The 24,351-nt window shown below is 35.0% G+C and overlaps 1 protein-coding gene across 1 annotated transcript in view; it reads right to left on the bottom strand.

The window, feature by feature from the left end:
- Positions 1 to 24,351, bottom strand: part of LOC112689748 (nephrin-like) — a 414,842-nt gene that overhangs the window by 122,963 nt on the left and 267,528 nt on the right. The window contains exon 4 of the mRNA XM_025563581.1: positions 10,292 to 10,405. Coding sequence (XP_025419366.1) covers positions 10,292 to 10,405 — 114 coding nt within the window. The remainder of the gene's footprint in view (positions 1 to 10,291; positions 10,406 to 24,351) is intronic.

Below are 24,351 nucleotides of genomic sequence, written 5' to 3'. Positions count from 1 at the left end.
TTTGAACGAACTAATGAAATCATTTGTCGCCAGAAACATACACAAAATAGAATAGATAATTATTTGGGATTACTAGCTTGAATCTGCACTGCGGTAATAACTCGTGAAGTGAATATTTGATATGAGATAATGATTTACGATGGCGTAGCTGGCAGTTACGTGTAGCATATTATTCGTAGCGCTGCCGAAGACGAAAAATCTATTTCACATCGCCGGGTTTCCCGTATATTATTTTAAACGCGCGATTACGCAATAATAAAATACAATAAAATAGACGTTTACTTCTGCTCGAGTGGTTCGCGGATATCCCCCATTCGAATGACGCGCATGTACCGCTATCGCATTAGGTTTCGTCCGCACGTAGCGCACGCGAGGGGCATAGGAAAATGTCTCGGAAACGTTTTTGACTAGACGATTCATAAATCACACCGCGCAGTCGACTCATTTGATTCGGACGTATAATCGGTGGTTGCAGAAATGAAAAAATAACGATCCACCGACGGCCGGATAGGGCGAGAAGACATGTATGAGTACTACGCGACTTATATTGGTGTTGACGTGACAGCGGTGCGATCTATTTACGACAAATAATATAATAACACTTTCGAGTAACGCTCAACGCGCCGATCCGATCGCAAACCAATAACAGATAACGTGAGCAAACTCGATACGAAGAGGAAATTAAAAAAAAAAAAGAAAAAAAGTCGGTCAATCGGAACGTGCATAGGACTTAGGAGGACTACGTGTGCAACTATAATTGAATGCTATTATTAGAACGGATCACAGTGTAATTGTTTCAGGAGACCGTTATTTTTTGAACGATCATTATAATCATCTAGGTTTTTGCGTACATTTTTTGATTACGTTGTTGATACTTTTTTTTTTTTTAGCTTTCACTACACTTTTTAATATTTGTTTGGCCAAACAATGAAGCGTAACATTGCTCTCTGCGGGATCTTTCGAGAACGATGTCTAACTAACGTGCGGTGCGCAAAGGTAATTGGTTTTAGAACGAGCCCATTCGCCGTCCTATAGATGGATTCGATGAAGACAAACGCGGCCACTAGACGTCGCTATAATCGCTGTAAGTTTTACCGGTTACCATTGTAATTATTGGATCGCCATATGTACGCACTCGTCCGTGGTTTCAATGAAAAAAATCAGCAGCGATCGGGAAAATTGCGTGATTGTTGTTAAAAAAATAACAAAAAACTTCGTCTGCCTATAAAATGGATTAACGAAAACCTAGAAATGTTTAGGCCGATAATATCGATGGGGATCGCGACGCCGTTAAACCGTCCGGTAAACCGGGAACGATCCTTCAGGCGAGGGTGAAATGCAGCAAGCGAACGGTAAATTGAACGCCCGCGTGTCGCGCATTAAAAGCGATATTAATTCACTTTCGTCGTTCTCGCGTTGACCGTACGGAACACCGCGTGGAAAAAATACAGCGACAGTCGACGGAATTAGCGGGGGCGTATTCTGTCCGGAAAAAACTAACGCAAAACAGCTATCGATAATAAATTTATATATTATTTATATATTTAGGTATATTAGACGTGTGTAGGATATCGTGCAGCAGCCCACGGACTTGCACACGTTTATCGAACTTGACCAATCAACCGAGATATAATTCAATCGTAAAACCACACCCTGTGCTCGGAATCCCCGTCGAAACGGTTTCGTTTCTGGTGTTAAGTCCAGTGTTGCGAACGGAAGATTCGAGCAATAATGAAAATTCACGGATTTCCAGGGTGGGTTCAATCGTTTTTAGGCGCGCAACGTCAGCCGAATAATTTATGTAACGTGAGCTACGAATAAGCGTCTTGCCACGTACCGCAATTTTCACTTTGAGCATTTCAACTTGTCCACCATATCGTCCGAATTATTTTCGTAATTCTAAGCGAGTAATCATCGTGTACTGATATAATGTAATATTTAGACAAAACGTTTCATTAGATAAAAAATTTCGACCAAAAAAAAAAAATTTTCCTAACGCGTTCAAATACGACACATACGGCAATGATTATATTGATACTGTGATCAAATGCGGTACTTTAATGTGATTGCTGTAAAATATCTGCCTTTCCTCTAAGTCCTTTTGAATGTCTCCCTTATTTAAACAACATTTAAATTCATCAATATCGAACTATGAACGACGTAGCAGGTGAATCGTCTTGTATCTCATTGTTCTTGCACACAAATTAATCAAGTTTTCTAAACTGTATATTACAATTTATTACTTTGACAAAATTGTTGTCATACCAAGTGTCTGGCACGGTTTACTACAGCATAGTGCACGCAAGTTTCCGTGCTTTTTCGTAGACATAAATCAAATTTACTACGTAATTTCTAAATTACCTTTGCGTGTGTCTTATTAGTTATGACACATTGTAACAATCGTGCGATGCTAATAACAACATTTTCACATCTGATTTTCGAACACAATTATTACTACAATTGTTCGTCAAAATAATTTACGCTGCAGGAATTAAAATCGGCCACCACATGGCTTTATAATATTTCAATAACACGATTTCGAAGATAACATTTAGTTTTATTTTTATTTTCCGGTTCTTAGCGTTCTCCGATGCTTCTTACGATTTCACGTCAAGTGTAATTAGGTCAATGAGTTAATGCACTAAAACCCAGACAAGTACAAAATAGTATTATCATTGCCTTCGAACTAAACAACAAGTTATCATGTAATTTTCATATGATTGGTTTTAACTGCACGGGTTTTAATCTCAAATAAAAATTTCTTTTAAAATAAATATTATTCTGTTTTATTTTATAATATATACTGATTGAAAAGTGCTCATATTCACTGCGTGCAGACAGAATTAAAAAAAAAAAAAAAGTCTAACCCGTTTAGTTTTTGCAATATACATTACGTTAGAACATACTTTAAAACACGTGATCGTAAAATAGTTTAATTCCTGCCGTATACGGATCTGAGACCGATGCTGCAGGAGAGAGAAAAACAGTTATAAAAATATGTATATATTTTCGTTTACTTCCGAAACTAAAGTACATTTTCTGCCGTTCGCATTTATTTATTACGTCCGTGAGCCCGTTTATTATTGTTATTTTTATTTCTGTTATACGGAGAGGAAAAAACCCTCTTTGCCATATTTCAAGCCAATTATGAAAAATTATTCGTCGTATGTGGCAAAATGAAAAATGATTCTAATTATAAATCAACAAAAAAAAAAAAATGAAATAAAAATAAAACCTCGGATGTACACACCCGTCTTTTGAGGTGGTCGGACGAACTGTAATGGTCCTTTCGACACACATCCTCTCAACTCTCCCACCCCTGTTCTCTCACAACGGTCCGCTCTTTCCATCTGCAAGTTCCACCGTTTATTGCCTCTCTCTCGCATCCTCATCCTCTCACGTTCCGGTTTAATGTTTGGCCCACTCGGGATAGGATTCGGCGGCACAGAATACGATGGGGGAGGGGGGATTATGTACGCCCGCGATGACTCGAGTAGCTGTGTGGTCTAATAACGCTGTGGCGGCGACTAATACGATTGTCGCGACGGTATGGGTATTCGTCTCCACCGTCGACGTGACCCAGAAAACACTATTGGAGAAAATCGCGCACGTAGGCTAACCGCGACGGCCAATTGTAGTGGACTCGGAGCCAGCAAATCGCGAACAAAATTATAGATAATATTATAAATCAACGTCGTATCGCTAAGTTTGACATTCAATGCTGTTAGTGTTGACTCCTGTTCGAGTGTGGATACGTTTCACTGGGTTCACGATGTACGGGTGATGGACCGTTACCAACCAATGGTCAAACGGATCCGGCCGAACAAGTTACGGTCGTTTTTTCGACGCAAAATCGAACAGCAATGGGTAGCAACATGAAGTGTTTGGATAACGGTAGAATATCTCTTGATGAACTCCGTTGAATTTGTCTTACTGTAAAATGAACGTATTTTAACGTTAGGATAGAATCGTGAACGTATGTTGTGTAGTGAACGTATAAATAAATATCGGTTTTAATGTTTTCTTGCGTTTACTATAATATTGTTCTCGCCGCTTTGCCAGGTTATAATATTGTGAAGCCGTATCGGAAATCGATGCAAAACACGCGAAATATCGCGATGATAATGAACGCTGTCGTCGAATAGTGGATCCAGTAGCCTAGACACTGTGGAGGGGGGTTAGAGGATCAACCCCCATCCTTACACTTTAATACAATTTAGTTTAATACTTAAATTTTATATTAGCACTAGTTGTTTTAATTCTTATCACATTTATATAGCAGTTATCAATATAAATTAGCAAGTAATCCAAGAAAAATACAATTGTTGTTATAAGTGAAATAAATGTAAAGAGTTATTTTTTCCAACCATGAGCACCATGTGCTCCCCCCGATAAAAAATTCCTATCCACGCCACTGAGTGGATCGGGATGTGCTCACCGAAATTCAATGTACGAATAAAGCGCCTGCGTGCGTGCGTTTGACGTTTGTTCTGAACCGAACGTCCGAAAAAACGCAAACGAAATATGTATATTTCGTACGTAAACTTTTCTTTAAAAGTTATTTCAAAGAGGTTTTCGATCACGTTTTGTATAAATCAATCGGCGTGAAATTTTTCGGACCATTAAGTCGGAAAACATGATTAAAAAACAATGAAAAAACGGTCCGTGAAAAAATGTTTTCATAAACGTATTACGAACAACACTATGAAGTATAACGAACCTTCGTTTTAAAAACAGTCATCACTTTTATTTTTCTTAGAAAATATAGTATCATTCATAGTAAACTATAGCGGACCGGTCGTGAATCGTAAAGATCACCATCAACCGTTATGACGATATCGTAGGAAATCGTGTTTTGGTTCGGGGTTATTAAAAATAAAACAAGAATATTACAACTTATTGAAAAACTTGTCGTTCTCGAGGCCATCGCATTCGTTAACCACAAGAATTATTGAATGTTCAAAGTAAAATGTTTTTATGAAAATATGTTAATTAATCGCAATAATATATATATTCTCATATTATTATCATGTGTTAAAAAATTTAAAATGGTTATTTTTTATTTCAATACCTAAATAAGTGTTTAAACAATTAAATTCCTAAAAGATTTTATAAATATTAAATGCTGTAAAAATATTGGCTATCGGATTGGAAACCAACTTGATAAATGATGGTTTTTTTTATTTATTTTTAGTCTTAACACAGGACATCAATGAATATATTTTATACTTAAAAATATATTTTTAACAAATATTAAATATCGATCTCGCGAGATTAAATAATATATTATGCAAGAACCAATTAGGTTTAAAATAGATGAATTATTAATGATTTCGGTAATTATTTGCTCGGCGTGATCAAAAATATTTTGACGATATAGTGAGTTTTAATCTTTTTTTTTTTTTTTTACATAGCATTTATTTATAGCTAAAACAAAAATATAATGAAAACTAAATTAGAATATCCGTACAATATTACATAGTGTTTAGGTACTCGTTAAATTTCTGCAGTATTATATACAAATATTACAATGCAACGGGTAATATTTTTTTTTAGATTCTAAGTGAAACGAAGAATGTATGGGGGGTTTGATTATACATTTTTTTTATTATGTCTGCGTATAAGATTTTTTCAATTTTTTTCCCGGATTATCACCAAATAAATATTAAAGGATATGAAATGTTGTCTAGTAACTGTTTTGAAAGAAGTCGTATTTCGAATTTTCGAATAGTTTTGTTAAAAATTATGAAAAGTTGAAGACAATTTAAAATTACGGCACAAAATAATACGAATAATCGTTAGAAATATGACCTTTTTTTTAAATATTTATTTCACCGTTGCTATATAAATAATATGATTTATAGATTTTTTTTTTAAGTTCAATTAGACAATTGAAATGTTCTTGATTTTTTATTTCTTTTTGAAAAATAACAATAAAATAATTTTGATTCGACTAAAAGTTTTGAAAATGTAATAAAAAGTTTTTCATACATAGTATTGATAAAAGAAAAATAAATAAATACTTAAGCTTACTACCAAAAAAACAACGTTTAAATATTAAATTATGACAACATCTAATATTTTAACAATAGTTTTTTGGTTAAAACCTATTCAAAGTTACAAAATTATTAAAGAAATGTCTGCTATATATGTGCACATAAAGGGACTTGAATTTTTGTAATTTCACATATTATAAATGATTTTTTTATTGTTATGAAAGCTAAAACATTAATCTACCTAATTAAGAAATTTAATTCTTTCACCTTATAAACCATTTTCAGAAATATAAGCTGATCCATCCGTCATCCCTCACTCAGATTCGTTTATTCGAGATCAATGGTTACAATAATGTTACGAGTTCAAAAGCCCGATGAAGCAATACCGTTCGCCTGTCCTTGCGTTTCACCCGACCCGACCTAAGGATGTGGCGCTTTCTATTTCCAAGTCCTCCGTCGCGATCAGTTCGTCGCATGGAACGCATAGTAGTAACACGGTTCGTGTTAGTTGAACGATTATATACGAGTATACGACAACGATAGTCGTCCGCGGTCGCCTAGGCTCAGGGGCAAACGTGGGGGTAATTTAACCCCCCTCCACCGAAATATTAGGAACAAAAAATAAATTATCCGACCAACAAATGTAATCTAATAAATAAATTTAAAAAATGATTAGTTATTTAAAAGTTTCCCGTAGTTTGTAAATTGACGTACACAATACAATTATATAATATTTATGGATATTTTAAGTTTTTTCAAAAACTCCCTCCCGAAATTCTTTCCTACGTTTGCCCCCAAGCGTAAGCTCTTTACATATCTGAATAATGCATGTGTACGAGCGCATAAACATAATGGCGTTTGTCGCATCGGATTTTACGTGGCGGTCAGCCAGAGGATTTCGTTGTTCGTATTGCGGTCGGCCAGAAGGATATTACGTGGCGGTGGCGAAAAAAAAAGGAGGCATGTTAAAGCAGCGACCAGTGGGACCGCACGTAACGCGTATCATGTACTCGTTGGAAATCCGTACGCGATCCTTGGACGAACGGGGCGGGTAAACGGTGTTGAAAAGAAGCACGCGATAGCAGTCACCACCGTCGCTGTTCGCACGTAACGATAGCCGTTAAATCGGATTGCTTTCCGGAAAGTGTTAAAATAAAATAACAAATAAATAAAAAAAAAGGCCAACGACCCGTGACGTTATTCGGCCGCCGGAAACGGATTCGTTTGACCGATACCGCACCGCGGTGGTGACGACAACGAGCGTGCAAACGAGTACACGCAACAGGACGTGTTCCGGTCACGCGACAATTATTACTAATTGAGTGCACGTGTGGGCACGAGAGTGATGTGTGCAATCGCGTGCGTTCGTATCTCGATAAATTTCAAAAGTGAAACGGATAAGGAACGCCACCCCAACCCGTAATGTGTGCGAATCCCATACCTACACGTTTGGCAGAAAGTGTCCGTTTGTGACCGGTTGTATCCGATTGTTCGATGAACAGTTTTAGATTTTCATGAACAGTACAAAGATCATAAACGATACATCGCCTTCGATAGTGTAAACGATTTACGAAAATCTACGGTCACAATTTTTTTTTAATCCTTCGAATTTCAAATCGTTATTAAAACTTTACGAAAACCGTAAAAATCTACGACATATATGGGATTGAAAATTCATAAAGAGCTTTTAAGTTTAGTGTTTAAGGCCTGAAAATGTACTAAAAAAATGTAATTTTTCAATTATCAACTATAAAATAGTTGTAGAAATCATTGATTTTGTGGTTAATAAATGTTATTACATTGTCCGTTAGAAGACGGGAAATGCGGCCTACCGACTTGGTGTTAGTATTTTCCGTAACGGTGTCATACAAATATCGGATACACATAGTTGCGGATTCCAATCGGATTTACATGGTCGTACGGTGCAAGTTACTGCAGTATACAACCACAAAGCTGACCGTTACAGACCGTCTTGAAAATAATAACGGTTATGATCTCGAATGAACTATGATCAAAGATGTTGTGTTATCACCGGTCCAAGTGGGAACAAAAGTTTTCTGATGATCGAAACCGTATTTAAAATAGCATAATAATTTAAACGTTACGACAACACGGTTCTCTCAATCGGACGATGGTTTATGCATATTGCATTTGTACTTGTACATAAACAGTTTGTATTATTTATATGTTATACGTGCGTCGACTATGCGATACCTGAAGCAGCCACCAAATGCACCTGACTTGTTCTTTATCCCCGCCGCATAGATGTGTACTACTTAAGTCGTTCGTATATGTAAATATATATTATTTGATTATTCTAATGAGTACGTTAGCACGGTCGTCACCACGATTTGCACAAAGTGCGCTTTATATAACGTATAATGTCCTGGCTGGGTGTTCCCTGAGTAACATCGTAGGCCGTAATAATTGTTCCAGGACCATTTTGATGATTCTTAGCGTTTTGGTTAGGTGACAGAATCCTCGATAGATAACCTACGTTGATGACCCATCGATCGGAAATATTGAAAGTCAAATGGCGGTGACTATATTTTTTTATTTCAAAAAAAAAAATGCAATGTATTTATACATTTTTGTTTTGAATTGCATATGAAATTGAACTGTTCCGCTATAATGCATGGCCGTGTTGGGTTGAATCTAAAAGTATACATAATAGATTGCGGTATGAAGATAATATGAAACTTATAAAGAATTGCTATGCTGTATCGAGAAAAAAAGAAAAGTTTGTTATTGTTTTTAAATTAAAGAACGAAATGGTTTTGCAGAAAAGAAAATTAAGTAAACATTTTGAGTAATTGTACGGAGAAAATACGTAATGTTTGTCATCAACTTTTTTTTTTTTTTATATTCCATCTTTATTTAAAACCATTTTCGGAAATTCTTTTGATAATAATATTACGATCTTATTATAATTTATGTTTATGCAACAATTGCTTTAATAACTATTTTCCAAAATGAATATATATATATATATCTGCAGAAAATAGTAATTTGAATAATAAAGCATGATTTATAAAAATGAACAGTTATTTGTTTTATCGGATTCTGTAAATATAAAACTGTGTTCACGTAATAATCATTTCCAAAATTATTTTTTTTTTTATAATCCTACTAAACAATTGCCTAGAATTAAATACACATGTGGAATGATTCGACTAAAATATAGGTCTACGATTTCAGGTCGGGTCTGTTCAAATAACGCATCTCGTAATCGAGTAATGGAGTTGCGTTTAAGTAGTAAATCTTGGTGGGTCATCCTGTATATGACTACAACACAAGGATGCAGTGTGGTCAACTTGGCAGTTTTCACGATTTATCGGTGAAATAATGGAACTTTGGTAATTTTATGAAAAAAAAAATAAATGTTTAAAACCAATATTCACGTAGGTACAAAGCACGTATCGAATGATATGCAAAACAACATTACCGGAACAATCTACGTTCCACATTCGTCCAGTAATTTGAAAAATAAAACACGTGCACAATATCGCAATACCAATATAGGTTATTGCTTTTCCTTTCGCGGTTCGTGACACGGAAAAGTGCTGATTTTTTTTTCGTCTCATTAGTATTGAAAGAAATTCGGTTACATAAATTCGGGCGCTTACTGTACGGACGCGTACATGCACGCAATTTTCGAATATCTGTAAAGATTTGAGATAGCTTTTTCAGCGATCATTGTTAGACTGAATACTATTATAATATTATGTAGTTTTCTATCGTGAAAACAGTATAATATTATTATAGCGCCACTATTAAACACCGCTTATGAGTGAGTTTCTGAACTTAACACGTTAAGTACTGAGAACTCGATACGAACGCCTGCGGTGAACGGAAGTTTCTCCAGAAGTGTGTTTGGCACATAAACGTTAACTTTGAAATAACAATTTCAAATTTAAAGAAAAAAAATAAGAAGAGTTGATATCGGTCAGGTTAGGTATGGGTAAGTATGGGGTAATACATAGGCTCTTTAAGAATAATGCAATTGTTTTTATTTATTTACGGATTTAAGATTTAGATTTTATAGCAAGCGCAAAGCATATCTCACACGTAGAATTGACGTGTTGACTTGCGATTGAATAGGTGATAAATATACGCAGATTTGAAAAAAAAAAATGATAATAATGACAGTCGATTGTATTTTAAGTCAAAACCACCCGTGAACGTCCAGGAAATAATTTTATCGTTCACGCGATCGGATCATTTCAGTTGCACAATTACGGTCTACATCGTAACAACGACGATAGTAATATAATTATTACACCGCTGTACGTTACCTCCGCTAGCGATACAGGTGATGTCGACCGTCACGCCTTCCTTGTACGGCCCCAGTATGTAATGCGGTATGTGGTCACCTTTTTCGTTCAGCACACTAAGTCGGTCCGGAGGCACTGGAAACATAAAAAAAAAAAAAATAGAATATTCTGTTAGCGTTTCAATTGTTACATTAACCCTGTCAGCGGCGTCCAACCCTATTGCTAGGTGTAGCAGCCGCTACACATGGGAAATAAAGAGTACGTGGGTACCAAATTTAATACAATAAACTCGAGACATATCGATCGTCAAAAATATTAATATTAATAACGATACTGTTGCAATATTTCTATATTATTGTTTGTTAATACGTATATTAATAAACACTAAAAATATTCTCTACATTTTGAGGTTTTAGGGAAGTAGATGGGTACGATCAGTGGCACCGAAAACGTATGGCAAGTGGGCTAAATAACCAAGAAATTGTTTAGGTGGTGGGTAAGTGGTTCTACTCAATGAGTGCTAGATTTATTATTGTATGATAAAATATTCCATAATATTATGTAATTACTAGATGTGCAGTAAGTACTCGTAGCTCACAGGTATGTAATACTTGATATTTATGATTTTTTTGGTGAGTAGGTGGGTACCCATAAGTAGGGTTTACCCCAGTGATATGAAAAAGGTTCGACGCCACTGGGTACGATAATACCTTGCTATACCTGAAAATACATCTGAGTCGGTACTGAACCCTGTTATAGTAATGTTATATCACGACATAACCGCTTCGTGCGACATCGTACATGTCGCAAGTCGTCAGGCATACACACAATGTTAGGACAGTAACAGCGACGAAAACAAAATAATACTTGATAATCAGTGGCGTATTGATGGGAGGGGGTGTTATCATAATTTTTTTTTTTATAAATCCGTATAAAATGTTCAAATAAAATTGTTGTCTGTTTTATTAACTTCTCGTTGAAAATATAAAATTATATATATATATGAATTATTAATTTCATTTTTGGATAAAAGATCGAAGAAACATAGAATAAAATATGGATACATATAATTTAATAACGAGAATAACATGAGAATATCACGAGTAAAATTTGACTATTAAAAATATTTAATCATTATTACATCTTCAAGAAAAACGATAGATAGAATGAGTAGTAGATATAGTAATAATGATTAATTTTCATCCAACTATCTGCACTATTAGTAAACAACAATTTTCTGCCAACTTCAAGCTACAGCAATAGACATTAGCCTTTGAAGTATAATGTGTTTCGACTTGCACAGTTGAAAACACCAATATTTTTTGTAATTGGATTTTATTAGTTTTTATAAAATTAATAAAATTTATAAATTTTAAAATTTTTGCTTTATTTGATTCACAAAATTAACACACTTCAAATCGATCAAAATTTAAAAATTTGAGGTCTGGAAATTCTCTAGAGGAAGGGTGAATAACCCTCCCCATAAGTACGCCAATGTTGATAGTTATTAATGTATAAATAAATCAATCTATAATCTATATGTATGAAGATCTGGATTAGCGGCATCCATTATGCGGCACTTTAACAAATTTTGTGCGGTTTCATTTAAAACTAAATTTACATTCTAAAATTTAAAATTAAAAAGAGTAAATATTATACAATTTATATTTTTCGGTTTTGGTGTAATGTTATATGAAATAAATCGTATGTATCTTATTTTATCTTTCTTGTTTATTTCTTCGTTTTAACTTCTGTAAATGTAAATGTACTAGTCTAATAAATTTAATATTTTTTCTGAAATATGAACAATTTGTAACAATTAAGTTATAATTAATAAATACATGTATATAGAATTTTATAATTTTTTGTATTTTTAATCATAACCATTGAAAAATGTATGTGGCTCACAAGTAGTATGCAAATTTATCGTTTGGCCCTTTTTAAAATCTTAGTGGGGCCCGCTGCACTAGACTGCCCCGTTATCTTCGTCCTACTTACCCACCCTTCGTCCACCGCCGTAATTATCATTCATATCGCACGCGTGTCCGACATCCCCGGTAGAGCATAAATTATTTGGATTAATGCGGTGTTTATTAGTTGTAAAAAATTACGTTTATTCCTTTCCGCGTACATTTATGTTCTCCCTGCCGTCATATTCGTCATTCGTTTCATCGTTTTCTCTGCTCTAATAATTGTTATCATGACCGTATCGCTTTCGCGTTGTCGACTGTTTAGGAACCACCCGTTCTCGAGCGTACCAGACATTAAACATTTTACGTTGGATTACGTTTCCTGTGACCTTCGCGGCACGGTATTCCCAGGGAATATCTCGTAATGGACAGCACGTAAGTTTTCTTATATTTTTCCTTTTCGTCTTCTTCATTATCGAAACGATATCGTAGTACGACGGACCTCTCGTACGTGGGCCGTGTAGTCAACGTATCATATGTATACACAACACTAACAGTCACTACACATGGTCGACCGATAACAGTAGTTTTCGAAGTTTCGCACGAGAATAAATCGAACGGTAAAAAAAAAAAGTAAAACCCGCGTCACCATAAATGTTTTATTGTCCGGCTGTTTTTCATATTCCGAACGCGTTCGAGTATGTGCATATCTATATGTGGGTGTATATATATATATAGACACTGGTTTACAATCTTAGGCGTACTGGGAAAATGTTTTTTTGATTCGACTTGCAAACAACTGACGTTATAAATATTGTATACAAATGGCGGTGGCAGCGGCGGCGGCGGCCGACGAATGAGCACCGATTGCCGCGTGTAGAAGAAGAGAGAGAGGAGAAAGGGTGAGAGAGACTGCTCGTTTCAGTCGCCGATGTTTTTCATACATTGTTTTTCGCCATGAGAAAACCGTGCGTAGTTATTCGGAAAAGTCGAAAATAAAGGACAAGGATAAGATACGGAATGAAATCGGAAGGAATTCGACGTAGCTCGGATTTCACGCCGTCGGTGCGTGAACGTGGTACGGGGAGGAGAGAGGGGGTTATTGGATACACCTCCTCTCGAGTACGTTTATTTTTTATAATATAATCTATACCATGTTGTTTCTTCGTATGCGAAATATACGAGGAACATATATATAAAAATATGTAAATAATGCATTTTTTCTCCATCTGTTTGTCCTACACATCTGAAAGAATAAAGCGGTTTTCCGTTAAAAAATTACGTTTCCAAGGATGTCATACGTGAATCGGGTCATGATATCTTCGTCGTACCCCAGAATAGATCCAACCATATTTGACCCCGTATAACGCAGTCGAATGTGTACTGCAGACGTCGTCCGGTAGCGGGTCACCACGCGTTTACGGTGGATGTGTTTTACTCTACGGTTTTCACGTTCTCGGTGCGGTCGAAAGGCAAAAATAAAGACGCGAACGAAAAACTGTCCGGTTAGCAAACGATAGAGGTGAAAAGGACAACGATCACGAGAACGAGCGGGGAAAGAACGAAGAATCGACATCGTTCGACCGATTACAATAAATACGAATCGTGTTTGCGTTAAAACAACACGTGGCCGTCCGAAAACGGGCGCAAACCATCGCTTCTATTTTCCACCAGAAAGGTAATACCTATATGTGTGTGGAGGTATACTTTGTTTATGTTTGTGCGTGTACGTTTCCTTGTATCCTTTTGTGGGACCGTTCTTGTCGGAAACACTATTTGCTTCACGTCTATGAATTTATGGTCCAGAAGCGACGGTGCTAAAGGTATCGAAAGGGAAGGGGATAGAAGGAAAATAAAAAAAAAAACAATTATCTCTACCGATCGAGATAAACGGGAAATCTACGGGCTTAACCCGAGACGAATTTACACACATATAGCGATCGGGTAATGTTATTTTGTTTTAAAGCTTTTTTCTGCGGGTTCGTAAAATACCTATGTGGCTAACATATGCAATGAGATGATTGAAGAATGAAAAAGAGCGAAGGAACGAAAGTGAGGGAAACGTAACAAAACAGTGTGCATTAATAGTACGTATTGGTGAACGACCACGGAAGTGCGCGAGATCATAGTAATGTCCAGGTAACAGGACTAAACACACGGACTGTGGTTGAAAATCTTCAAATCGCATACCAAACTGAAGACGAAATGGTTTTTTTTTTTTTCACTTTTTACCCACAACATTACCCTCATAAAAAAAAAAAAAAATAAAAAAAATAACGGTGATTCGTGTCTAAATCGGAAAGACGGGGAGAGAAGAAAATTTCAAATACGAAAGTCTTTGTACCCTAAAATACATAAAAAAAGATACTAGTATAATTTTTTGTATATTACCAAAGAAATATACTTGATTTTGAACTATAATATTTCTGTTGTCTGTGTATTATGACTAGAAACAGTAGTCATTAATAAATTTGTAATTTATGCAAGGATTTTAATTCGTTTTTTTTTATTGTTTTCTTTTTTTCGTTTTCACTTTAAGCATATTCGATAAAATAATTTTTAATGTTCCTAAGTTCACATAATACTGTAATGAAATAAATAAAGTTAGTGTGCGTGTTATGTATTATTATTTCTGATTTTTATCCTCTCATTATTATTATATAATATTTGCGTGATAACTTTGCGCAAACATCGGACTAGATGAGACTTTGGGAGAGATTTGTTCAGCGGTATAATGACCGTATATTTGCACTCGCTTAAATTAATGAACAAAGTTAAAATAATAAAACCTGTATATAATACGGACGCATGATGAAATATGTCCACGACGATGAGATTTCGAAATGAATGAGAAAAAAATATAAATGCCGTCGACGGGTGATCATAAACCAGCACATGAAACAATAATAAGTGTTTGACGCAAACGAGCATGCAGATTTTTTTCGCACATATACGCGTACATGATGTTATAATTATAATTTAACGTATACAAACTTGGTTTTACGAGCGAAACGTCATTTAAAGAAACGAGGTCGTTGCAGAATGCATCGTTCCCGTACTATTGAAACTGCGTACTGCCATTATAATAACACGCAGACACATTATTTCGCGTGCCGCGTTTGTTAAACGATTAATTCAAAAATTAAAATACAATACGCATTTTACAATACGATACGTAAATGATGTAGACGCGATGAAAGTTTACTGGTCGTTCTATGTGAACATGCGTGAACCGGGCTTAACGATTTATTCCAACGAACAGATTTTTAACGAACAATAAAAAACTGTAAATGTTATCGATTATTTAGTTCCATTAATGAAAAAAACGTGTGACCGTCTTTTTAGATTTCACAATTTTTTTTATTTTTCAACCGATAAATGTACCGATATGCGTGGAAGTTAAAAAATCTCCTTTAAGAAAACCCGTTTCCTTTTTTAGAAAACCTTCATACCTCCCGTTTATTCGTACCGATCGGAATTCTTATTCAACCGTTCGGTAGAGTATTCAAAGACGTTTTATTGTGAAAAACACTAAAACTGCGTATACGTGTAACTGATTGCACAATTTCGGACAAAAAAAATCACTGCCGAACCTAAACATTTTCGGGCAAACGCTTAGTAAAACTATGAATACGTGTGATAGTGCGCATTGTCATTGTATTCGTAAACGCTGTATGAAGCACAAGCAATGAATTGTTATAATTTTCTTTCTAAAGTAGATAATGAATTGTATATATGTATGATATATATACAATTTATATATAATTATACATAAATAATATGTACACACACGTAGATTATATATATACCTATATATTCCGTGCCAAAATTATTTACGTTTTATACGTTGAACGAGTGGAGAAAAAATTAAAAAAATGTTCGTCCCGTTGTAGTACAGCATTTTTGCTTTGTTGCCTCGAAGAGTGTGCATTACTTTATGTAGGACGTAAACTGTTCAAAAGTCTTTTCCATAATACTATTTGCATATATGTTGTTATCATGACGTTACTGTAAATACACGCGTTGAAATAATTCTGAGTGTATGCTCAAGCGTATGTTTACGGAACTGTGTAGGGGACAGAAACAGTCTGTAACGTACATCAATTGTTTTCCATTTCCTCTCCAGCTGAACACTGTGTGGGTATTATTATCCAGTAATTCATAACGTTTATATGCATAAACGCATGTTAGTTATAGTGCCCATACTCGTTTTAAGTCGATATATATCGATATGAGTTACACGAAAGCTATTCAAACCTCGTCGTAGAGAAAAACATTAAAATCGTCTGGGCGAACCGAAAGGTAATATTTTAAATGTTATAAAACGGTGAAGTTTATTTCAATAACATGAAACACAAATAAACCGAATAGCACTAATTAAATTAAATACTGTGTACTACAAGGGCCCAGGGGCAAGTAATAACTTATTACCTAATACCAATAAGTTACAGTGTTGGTTGTTGGCGTAAAAGAGACAACCCGTTGAAATTATTGACTACTTATAAAGCTCGCAATTTTATTAATGTCAATATTTGGACGTACATATACATACAGTTTCCGTAACTAAGAAGCATACCAATTTATACGGTAATATTATACGTATTTTAAAGTTCCAATTATACACTCGACCGAGATCTCTCAATCTTCCAACGATTCGTGATAACTTCTAGACCTCGTGACCGCCTAGATGAATAAAATCAACTAGACACATCGGAGTACTACCAATAGATTGTCTCCCCACTCATTCGCTTCCCCAACAAATGTACCAAATAAATTTCACCAATCACCCTTATCGTAAACATTTTCTTTGTAGATTGTGCGATAAAAATATTAATTACGATAAAAAAAATATACAAAACAAACGTAATAAGATTCGTTACACGTTCGAACGGATTATTTTTCTGCGAAAACGTTTTGACAAAACCCGGCGTTTCGTATAATTATTTTATAACAATGTTATTAAAGGTCGAGTAAGCAATACCATTACGTTCGGATGAAATCCTTAACGCGTCTAGTCCTCCGTGAATTTTCGAGTCCGAAATAATTCAATATCAAGACATCGTGAGTGTGAATAATTTCCAGACTTCGTCGTCACACAGAAATTGAAAACCGTACACTGGTCGCAGTCGTATATCACAATGCATTATGAGAACACTCGGAGGCGGAGGCGGTGGCATTGTTAATATTTTTCAACGCTGTTCGATCACAAACGATCGCCATCGGCAAAGAACGTTCGTACACGGAGTCCAGGAATTGAAATAGTATTCCTGGCCAATCATATATAACGAGATGACGGTCAGACTGAATCCAAAATGGAAAAAAAAACTCCTAATAAAGCTTTTAGCTGGTTGAACCGTTAATAGTTTTCATGCATTATTACGTTTTACACCAAAAGCGTACGTTTCGTTTTCAAGAATAATGTACATTCCGCAACAGAACATTTAAATAGACATGATTATAGAGAAGAGTACGGGAGTACAGTTAACAAATGGGTGTAAATGTCGTTATCCACTGTATTTAGATTGTCATTTTTTTAAAATTTTTATTTAAGCGGGCTGAACTCAAAAACAAATTTTAAGTGGTAATACTTTTGATCGAACTAAATCTATCTTAGTCAGTAGAAAATAATAACAGTGGGTGAAAAACGATATGAATAGTAAAAAATAATAACGACAATGACGAATAATTTATCACGGAACAATAGTCAATAACATTAATTACAAAAAGACTCAATGGAATGAAAATGAAATAAATCAACCTGGACATCATTAGGTAACCCCGTAAATATATTTGTAGGCATTGCAAGAGCACGATTTTTTTTTTCGAATAGTCATATCAACCGTTTCGATAACTCTAATTCGACGACGAGAAACAATAAAATAGAAACGACCAAGTAATTCACAACAGTTTGTACACGCGATTAACACTCGTATTTTATGCAAGAACTTTATACTTGAAACGCTAGTGACAGATTTCACGTACATAGCAGTTGTTTTGCTGAGCTAAACGGTCCACGGTGACGACAGTTTTATTGCGTAACTTGTTGGACATCCATTTACAGTCTTTGTTCGTGACCGGGCCTTAAACGGTGCAAGCGGTCCTCCGGCGCGATGTTCGTGCCTGGATTCACAATACATGGAGTTACTGTGTTGCGTCGTGCGAAACAATTCTCGCCGTTTGGCTGCATCGCGGAATGATATATTCAAGTAAAATCCGTATTACGGTTATTACTGGAATTACAGTGCTGAACGCGTGGTTACCGATATTACCAGGTTCTACGATAAAAATAGTTTAATTTGCTACCATGAGTCGGATAGGTATCGAACAGTGCATAGTCTCGTTTTTATTAGCCTGATCTTATCGTACAGAAATTATTAAATTATTGAAGCTGTCCAACTTCATATTTTTATGATAAATTTCGGTCCGGTCCTATTTTAAACTATGATCATTTCAGTTCAGTCGGGTTTTTAAAATATAATTGGTCGTGGCTAATTTAAACCCATTGAACAATTATTTTACATTTTAAACACATAACTTATTAAAAACTATTAACACGTATATTACCATGTGAATATCATCAAATAGGAAGTCGATAGCATAAAGTGGGAGGCTACGTGAAGTTTCTTCCCAACCAAAAACCTTTTATTTCGGTAAAAAGGTGAAGTTCCAAATTCTGTAAACTTGGTTTCAAAATATTGGTGAAAGTTTGAATTTGATAGAACAATATGGGTCAACTTCACGGACGTGTAGAGTAGGACTTGACTTGAATACACGGCGCATAAGTTAGGCAATTCGGCTACGTATCTGTCGCCCAGCGATCGACAATGATTATTATTATTAAGGCCCGTATTTACATGCACTTAAAACCATACACATATGCTCTAAAAAATAGCCAAAAATGTCATAATTTTATTTATTTTGGGCATTATTTAACACACTATTAAATACATTAAAATCACAAACACACATAATACGATTAACGTTTGCGAGGTAATACGAACTAGTTGATTATTTGTTGTATTACCAAATTCTGGTGTCGTTCCATAGTCAATAATAAATTAAGATAAGATAAAAACTGAATTGAAAAATGAAAATTGACAACATGTATGGAAATAACCTAATAAACCTACTTAAAAATCAAGAAAATAATTCGTCTTCTGATTTTATTTTGAATAGGCTAAATTTGTTTATTATATTGAACAAATATGCTTTAAATACCAACAAAATGACCCAATAATACTAAAAATGCTCTAAAAATTAAAGTAAGAGCAAAAAAATGCAAAATATAATTTGTAGTTTTGAAACCCTCGTTACATGTAACGAATTATGTTCTTATAAAGCATTGTGTATGATCAACCAAAAAAATATGCACATTGCATTGACACTCGAGCCCTAATTATAATTATTGTTATAACAATCTAAATCGAAAGAGTATAGTTTAATTTGCTACATAACTGTTAGGGAGTGCAGACGCGTAACGTTTTCCTATTTACAGACATAAAGATATGAACAGCCGACTGAAATTTAATCAATATTTTATTTTTATTGAATTTATTAAAATGTTAAATCAGTATTAATAATTTAAAGGTCATGAACGATTTGAACGGATTTTACGAAATTGAAAACTACATTTATTTTTATAGAAAAAATCAAATCAACAAATGTAATTGATGAAATTCTGACGATTTAAAATACACAGATTCATTGGAAGACCTAAGGAAGACATATTAATAGTATTAGTAATAATAATAACGGTATCGAAAAATAACATTGACTTAAATATTTTAACCCTATTTTTTCTGTTATAATATATATGTATTATGTAAATTGATTTTATAGCAACAACTATATCAACTCAGTTTGCATTTAAATCGAAGTTTAAATTTTTGGTTGGGCTTTTTATGACTTGAGACGTGTGAAGCTGAAAAAGTTTGACATCATTTTCGCCATGATCATATTGAATGTCTAAAATTAAGTAAAAATATGTACTGATTCGTTTTCGATGTATGCTATTTTTAATATATATTTTGTTTATATCGACATAATATATATATATATATTACGAAACTTCTATAAATAAATATATTTTTATATTCTTATATTTTATATCGTTTATCCGTAAAAGGCCAATTTATATAACAAAAAATACCTTTTCCGAATTTCAATTAAAAACACTATATATAATTATCGAGTTTTTTTTTTTTTTTAATTTAAATTTTATGAATAAATAAATTTGCAGAAATTCTCATTTTAAATACCGGTTCATGAAACCGACAACATTATAGATGTTTTATACGATAGCAAATAAAATGAAAACAATAATTCTTAATTTCCAGTGTATAGTACCGTTTTGACCACTGTCAATTTAAGAACGCCGAAAACTGAACTGTTTACGATTATCGATTAGACATGCACGATGGTCAAATCTATCAAATGCATTATGTAGTATATTTGAATTTTGCGTATGATCAATCGACGCTAATAATATTCGCTTTTAAACCGGGTGCGTACACTTACTCTCAGCGCACACAACTGAAAACAATTATTTTAGGTTTAAATAAAACGAAATAATTTTACACTCAAACGCTTCCGATTTATAACTGTTGGACAAGTATTGTGTCCTAAAATGTTGACCACTACAGACGTGAAACGACGAAAATGATTATTTTCTAAAGCGATACCAACGCACCGTTAGGAAAATAATATCATATGCGATGATAGTGCTCAATACTTTCCGCGGCGCATTATTTGTTTGTATTCGAACGACAATATAAATAATTATCGTCCTTAAATCATTCCTCAGGTATTAGCTGGTTTCGAAGTAAAACGAGAATACGGAGATGCAATGTTCCGAAGACTGATAATATCGTTTTTCGTGATTTAATAACACGCGATACCTCCGAGCCGCGAACAAACGTCATCAATACACCCGTTTAACCCTGAGCGCAAGTCGTTGGGTATCGGTGATGCGGGTGAATATCGATCAGGAAAGTGATTTAATGACGGAGATGGAAAACGAAAGAGAGATAGAGAGTGAGAGCGTGGAGAGTGATGTGCAGGACACGACAATTGCGTCAGAATAAGGGAAACTCGCACTTCCGTACGAACGGTATCGCGTTTCCGCACCAAAGCCGCGGACGGTCCGGTCACGGTAAAAGAGGGTAGTGGTAGATGGTCGGGAGTGTTCGGTGCATTATTAGATAGTTCGAATTTCCGTACGACGACGGTGTTATGGCAGCGGGGAGATACGTACTGTTCGGTGGCGTTTAAATTGTCGTCGTGTCTAATTAACGCGCCGGAAACGTTTCCGGAAATGCATCGGGTAGGCCCCGCGAACCGCGCCTGTGCCACGCCAAAATGATAAAGGAGTTTCAAGTCGGTTTCGATCACCAGAGCCCGATCACCGAGAAGGATCGTCCGACCGAATAAGCAATGTGGGTCTGATCGAACGTTTGATCGTTTTCGACAATCACGTCCATCCATTGCACAACCACATGCAACGCGATTTTATAATATTTCACATTCTCAACCGAATCCATCCGAGTGACGAGTTTTTATCCGTTGGGCAACGAACGCGTGCGACATCGCCGCGTAAAACAAATCTGACAGTTCCCGTGACAATCGTCTCTGAAAAACGTTTTCTCTTCGATACCCGTTGACCCGGTCAAGACAGTAGGACCCCAAATCCATTCGTACCAGTTTTGTTTATTTTGAACTTTCAGCATATATTATATTTTTACCAAGACGTTTTGCAAGGTTCACGCAATTTCCGTCGTTCGAACGTGTGCCCGTTGGAAGCGGAAATGTAACGGCCCCGTTACAAATATCGTCGCCGTCTCACGGAACCACGACCGAAAATCGATAAAGATACGAAAAAAAAAAACACAGAAATAAATAAAAACGTTCTTAAGGCGGTCTTTAAAAAAACGTTGTCGAAGGAAAACGTGCGCGGCGGAGCCCTCGAGCGATTTAGAAATAAAAATAACGGTAACCGCAGCGTGAATGGGCCCGAGTGAGATGCTCCGCGAGCACGTATCATAAGCGTAACGATAAATAATGCACTGTTAACACGAGCGGTGTGAATAATAATTACCCACTAACGTGCTGCTACCGTTTACCGCGTGCACGTTTCGAACGGTATCGACGACGACCCGTCCGAGCCGCCGCCGCCATCGCTTGAAATTCGACGACGAGCCAGGATGATCTATCGGCGACGGGTTAGTCGTTGGCTTTCGACCCTTTGCTGAGCGCAGCGATTTCCCACGTCCATATCTTTGCATATTTTAGAAGCTCTGCTGCTGCGTCTTATTTCCCGTGCTACGAATTCCCGCGTTTCGCTCGCATAATATTTACTCAAACGCACACACATATTATAATCATGTTTAGTGCGGTGCTCCGGAGAAAATTTGCATTTAACACCACTCTTAATACGTAAATATACACATATACATCCGCGAGGTGTAACGTTGCGAAGACATAAACAAGTGCACACATCCGTAAACTACGGTACTGTATTTATATAGAGAGAGTTGACTGGGTTCATTGCCTCTAGCAGCGGATTACAAGGCACATCGAATTCTTACTCACGAAATTCTGATACGAATACTGTTTTTAAATTAGTTTTGAATTGCACATGATATGTTTTTCTTAACCGTTTTAATTATCCATAAATGTTTGACTAGATAATCTAGACTTTGAAAATTTATTATTTTGTTATTTGTTTTTTCGTTACAAAAGCGAGTACAAGTTTGTGTGTTCGCGACGTAATACGTGTTTTGGGCATAGTTTGCATTAGACTTAGACAGCAGTTTTACGAATTTATTCAATTTATAGTTTTTATTGTTTGAAAGTAGGTACAAGAATCTTTAATCTTATTTCAAATTAAGTAACAAATCTTCCCTTATATAACAGTGGTAACAATTTATTGGGAGATGCATCAAGAAATATTGCTCTTATACGTAGAATATTTAAAAACCCTTCGTCCTGTACTTTACGTGTTTTTTCTTCAAATTTTTTCAAACAAGAAGTGTTATACGAGTACTTTCGAATTTTTTTCTGAGAATACTTAAATATTTCGTGTAAAATAAGCCTATTGATGTGTTGCAACAATTTCTCTCGTGTGAAGGCAAACCACATGAGTATTATGTCGGGATAGAAAACACCGCAATACGCTTCAATATCTTAATAACAATAAATGTATTTTTTTTTTCTTCATATCACTATCGAAAAATACACTCATGTATTTCAATTTTGATAGGAATCAACTACATACAACTTATAAATCACCGTGAATAATAATAAAACCATCATGATGAACAGTTTATTTGTATATTTAATTTCATTAGGCAGTTGTTAATTAAAACGTATATTTTTGTACGCTTCACAGAATGTAACATTCGTTAATATTTTTAGTGAAATCCGATCGTAAAAAATATCTCCGAAAATTCAAAGAACAAAACATTGCAATATTTAAACGATATACCTTGATATACTTCTATTTTAAAGACATTTTTAATGAAACAAAAATTTGCCACACTCAAAATTTCTTGTAACATAATTTATTTATATATTTAAATTTAATATTTAATTTTTGTAGCTCATAATAACACACTACTATAGGTAAAAAATTATTAATTTTAAAGTTAAAAATGTAAGGTGAATCATTTTTATATCGCATTGGAATGTAATAGCATGAAAATATTATATAATGAATGAAGTAATAAAAATTTACTCGTTAAAAGAAAAAAGTGTAAAACGATCGAATAATTATTATACGACTTGTGCAAACTAAGTACGTATAGTGAGGATTAGACTAAAATTTGACTTTTTTTTGGTGTACTACGAAAAAACTAACAGGAAGAATGAAGTTTAACGTCGATGTGATGTATTATCTTGTTTCTCCACAAATCGGTGTGTGGCATACTATAACTATGGTTACATTAAATAAAACGTATTGAAATGATGATCCAGAAAAGGTGGTAAAATAAAAAGTTAAAGAACTGACTCGAAGACAGACCTTTTAAAACGTGAAATTATCTCTCCGAATCGGATAACACATTCAGCAGTAACATGGAATTATGTCCGACCGGTTCACGTGAGAGAAAAATCAAAAAATACATCACGCCACGGAAAAAAAGGTGTACTAAATAAATAAAAAAATGAATAGTTGAC

This window comes from Sipha flava, unplaced genomic scaffold (genome assembly GCF_003268045.1).
Source record: "Sipha flava isolate LNK unplaced genomic scaffold, YSA_version1 46_pilon_pilon, whole genome shotgun sequence".
NCBI classification, from domain to species: domain Eukaryota; kingdom Metazoa; phylum Arthropoda; class Insecta; order Hemiptera; family Aphididae; genus Sipha; species Sipha flava.
Note: the sequence above shows the minus strand (reverse complement) of the source record. Positions and strands in the feature narration are given on the sequence as shown.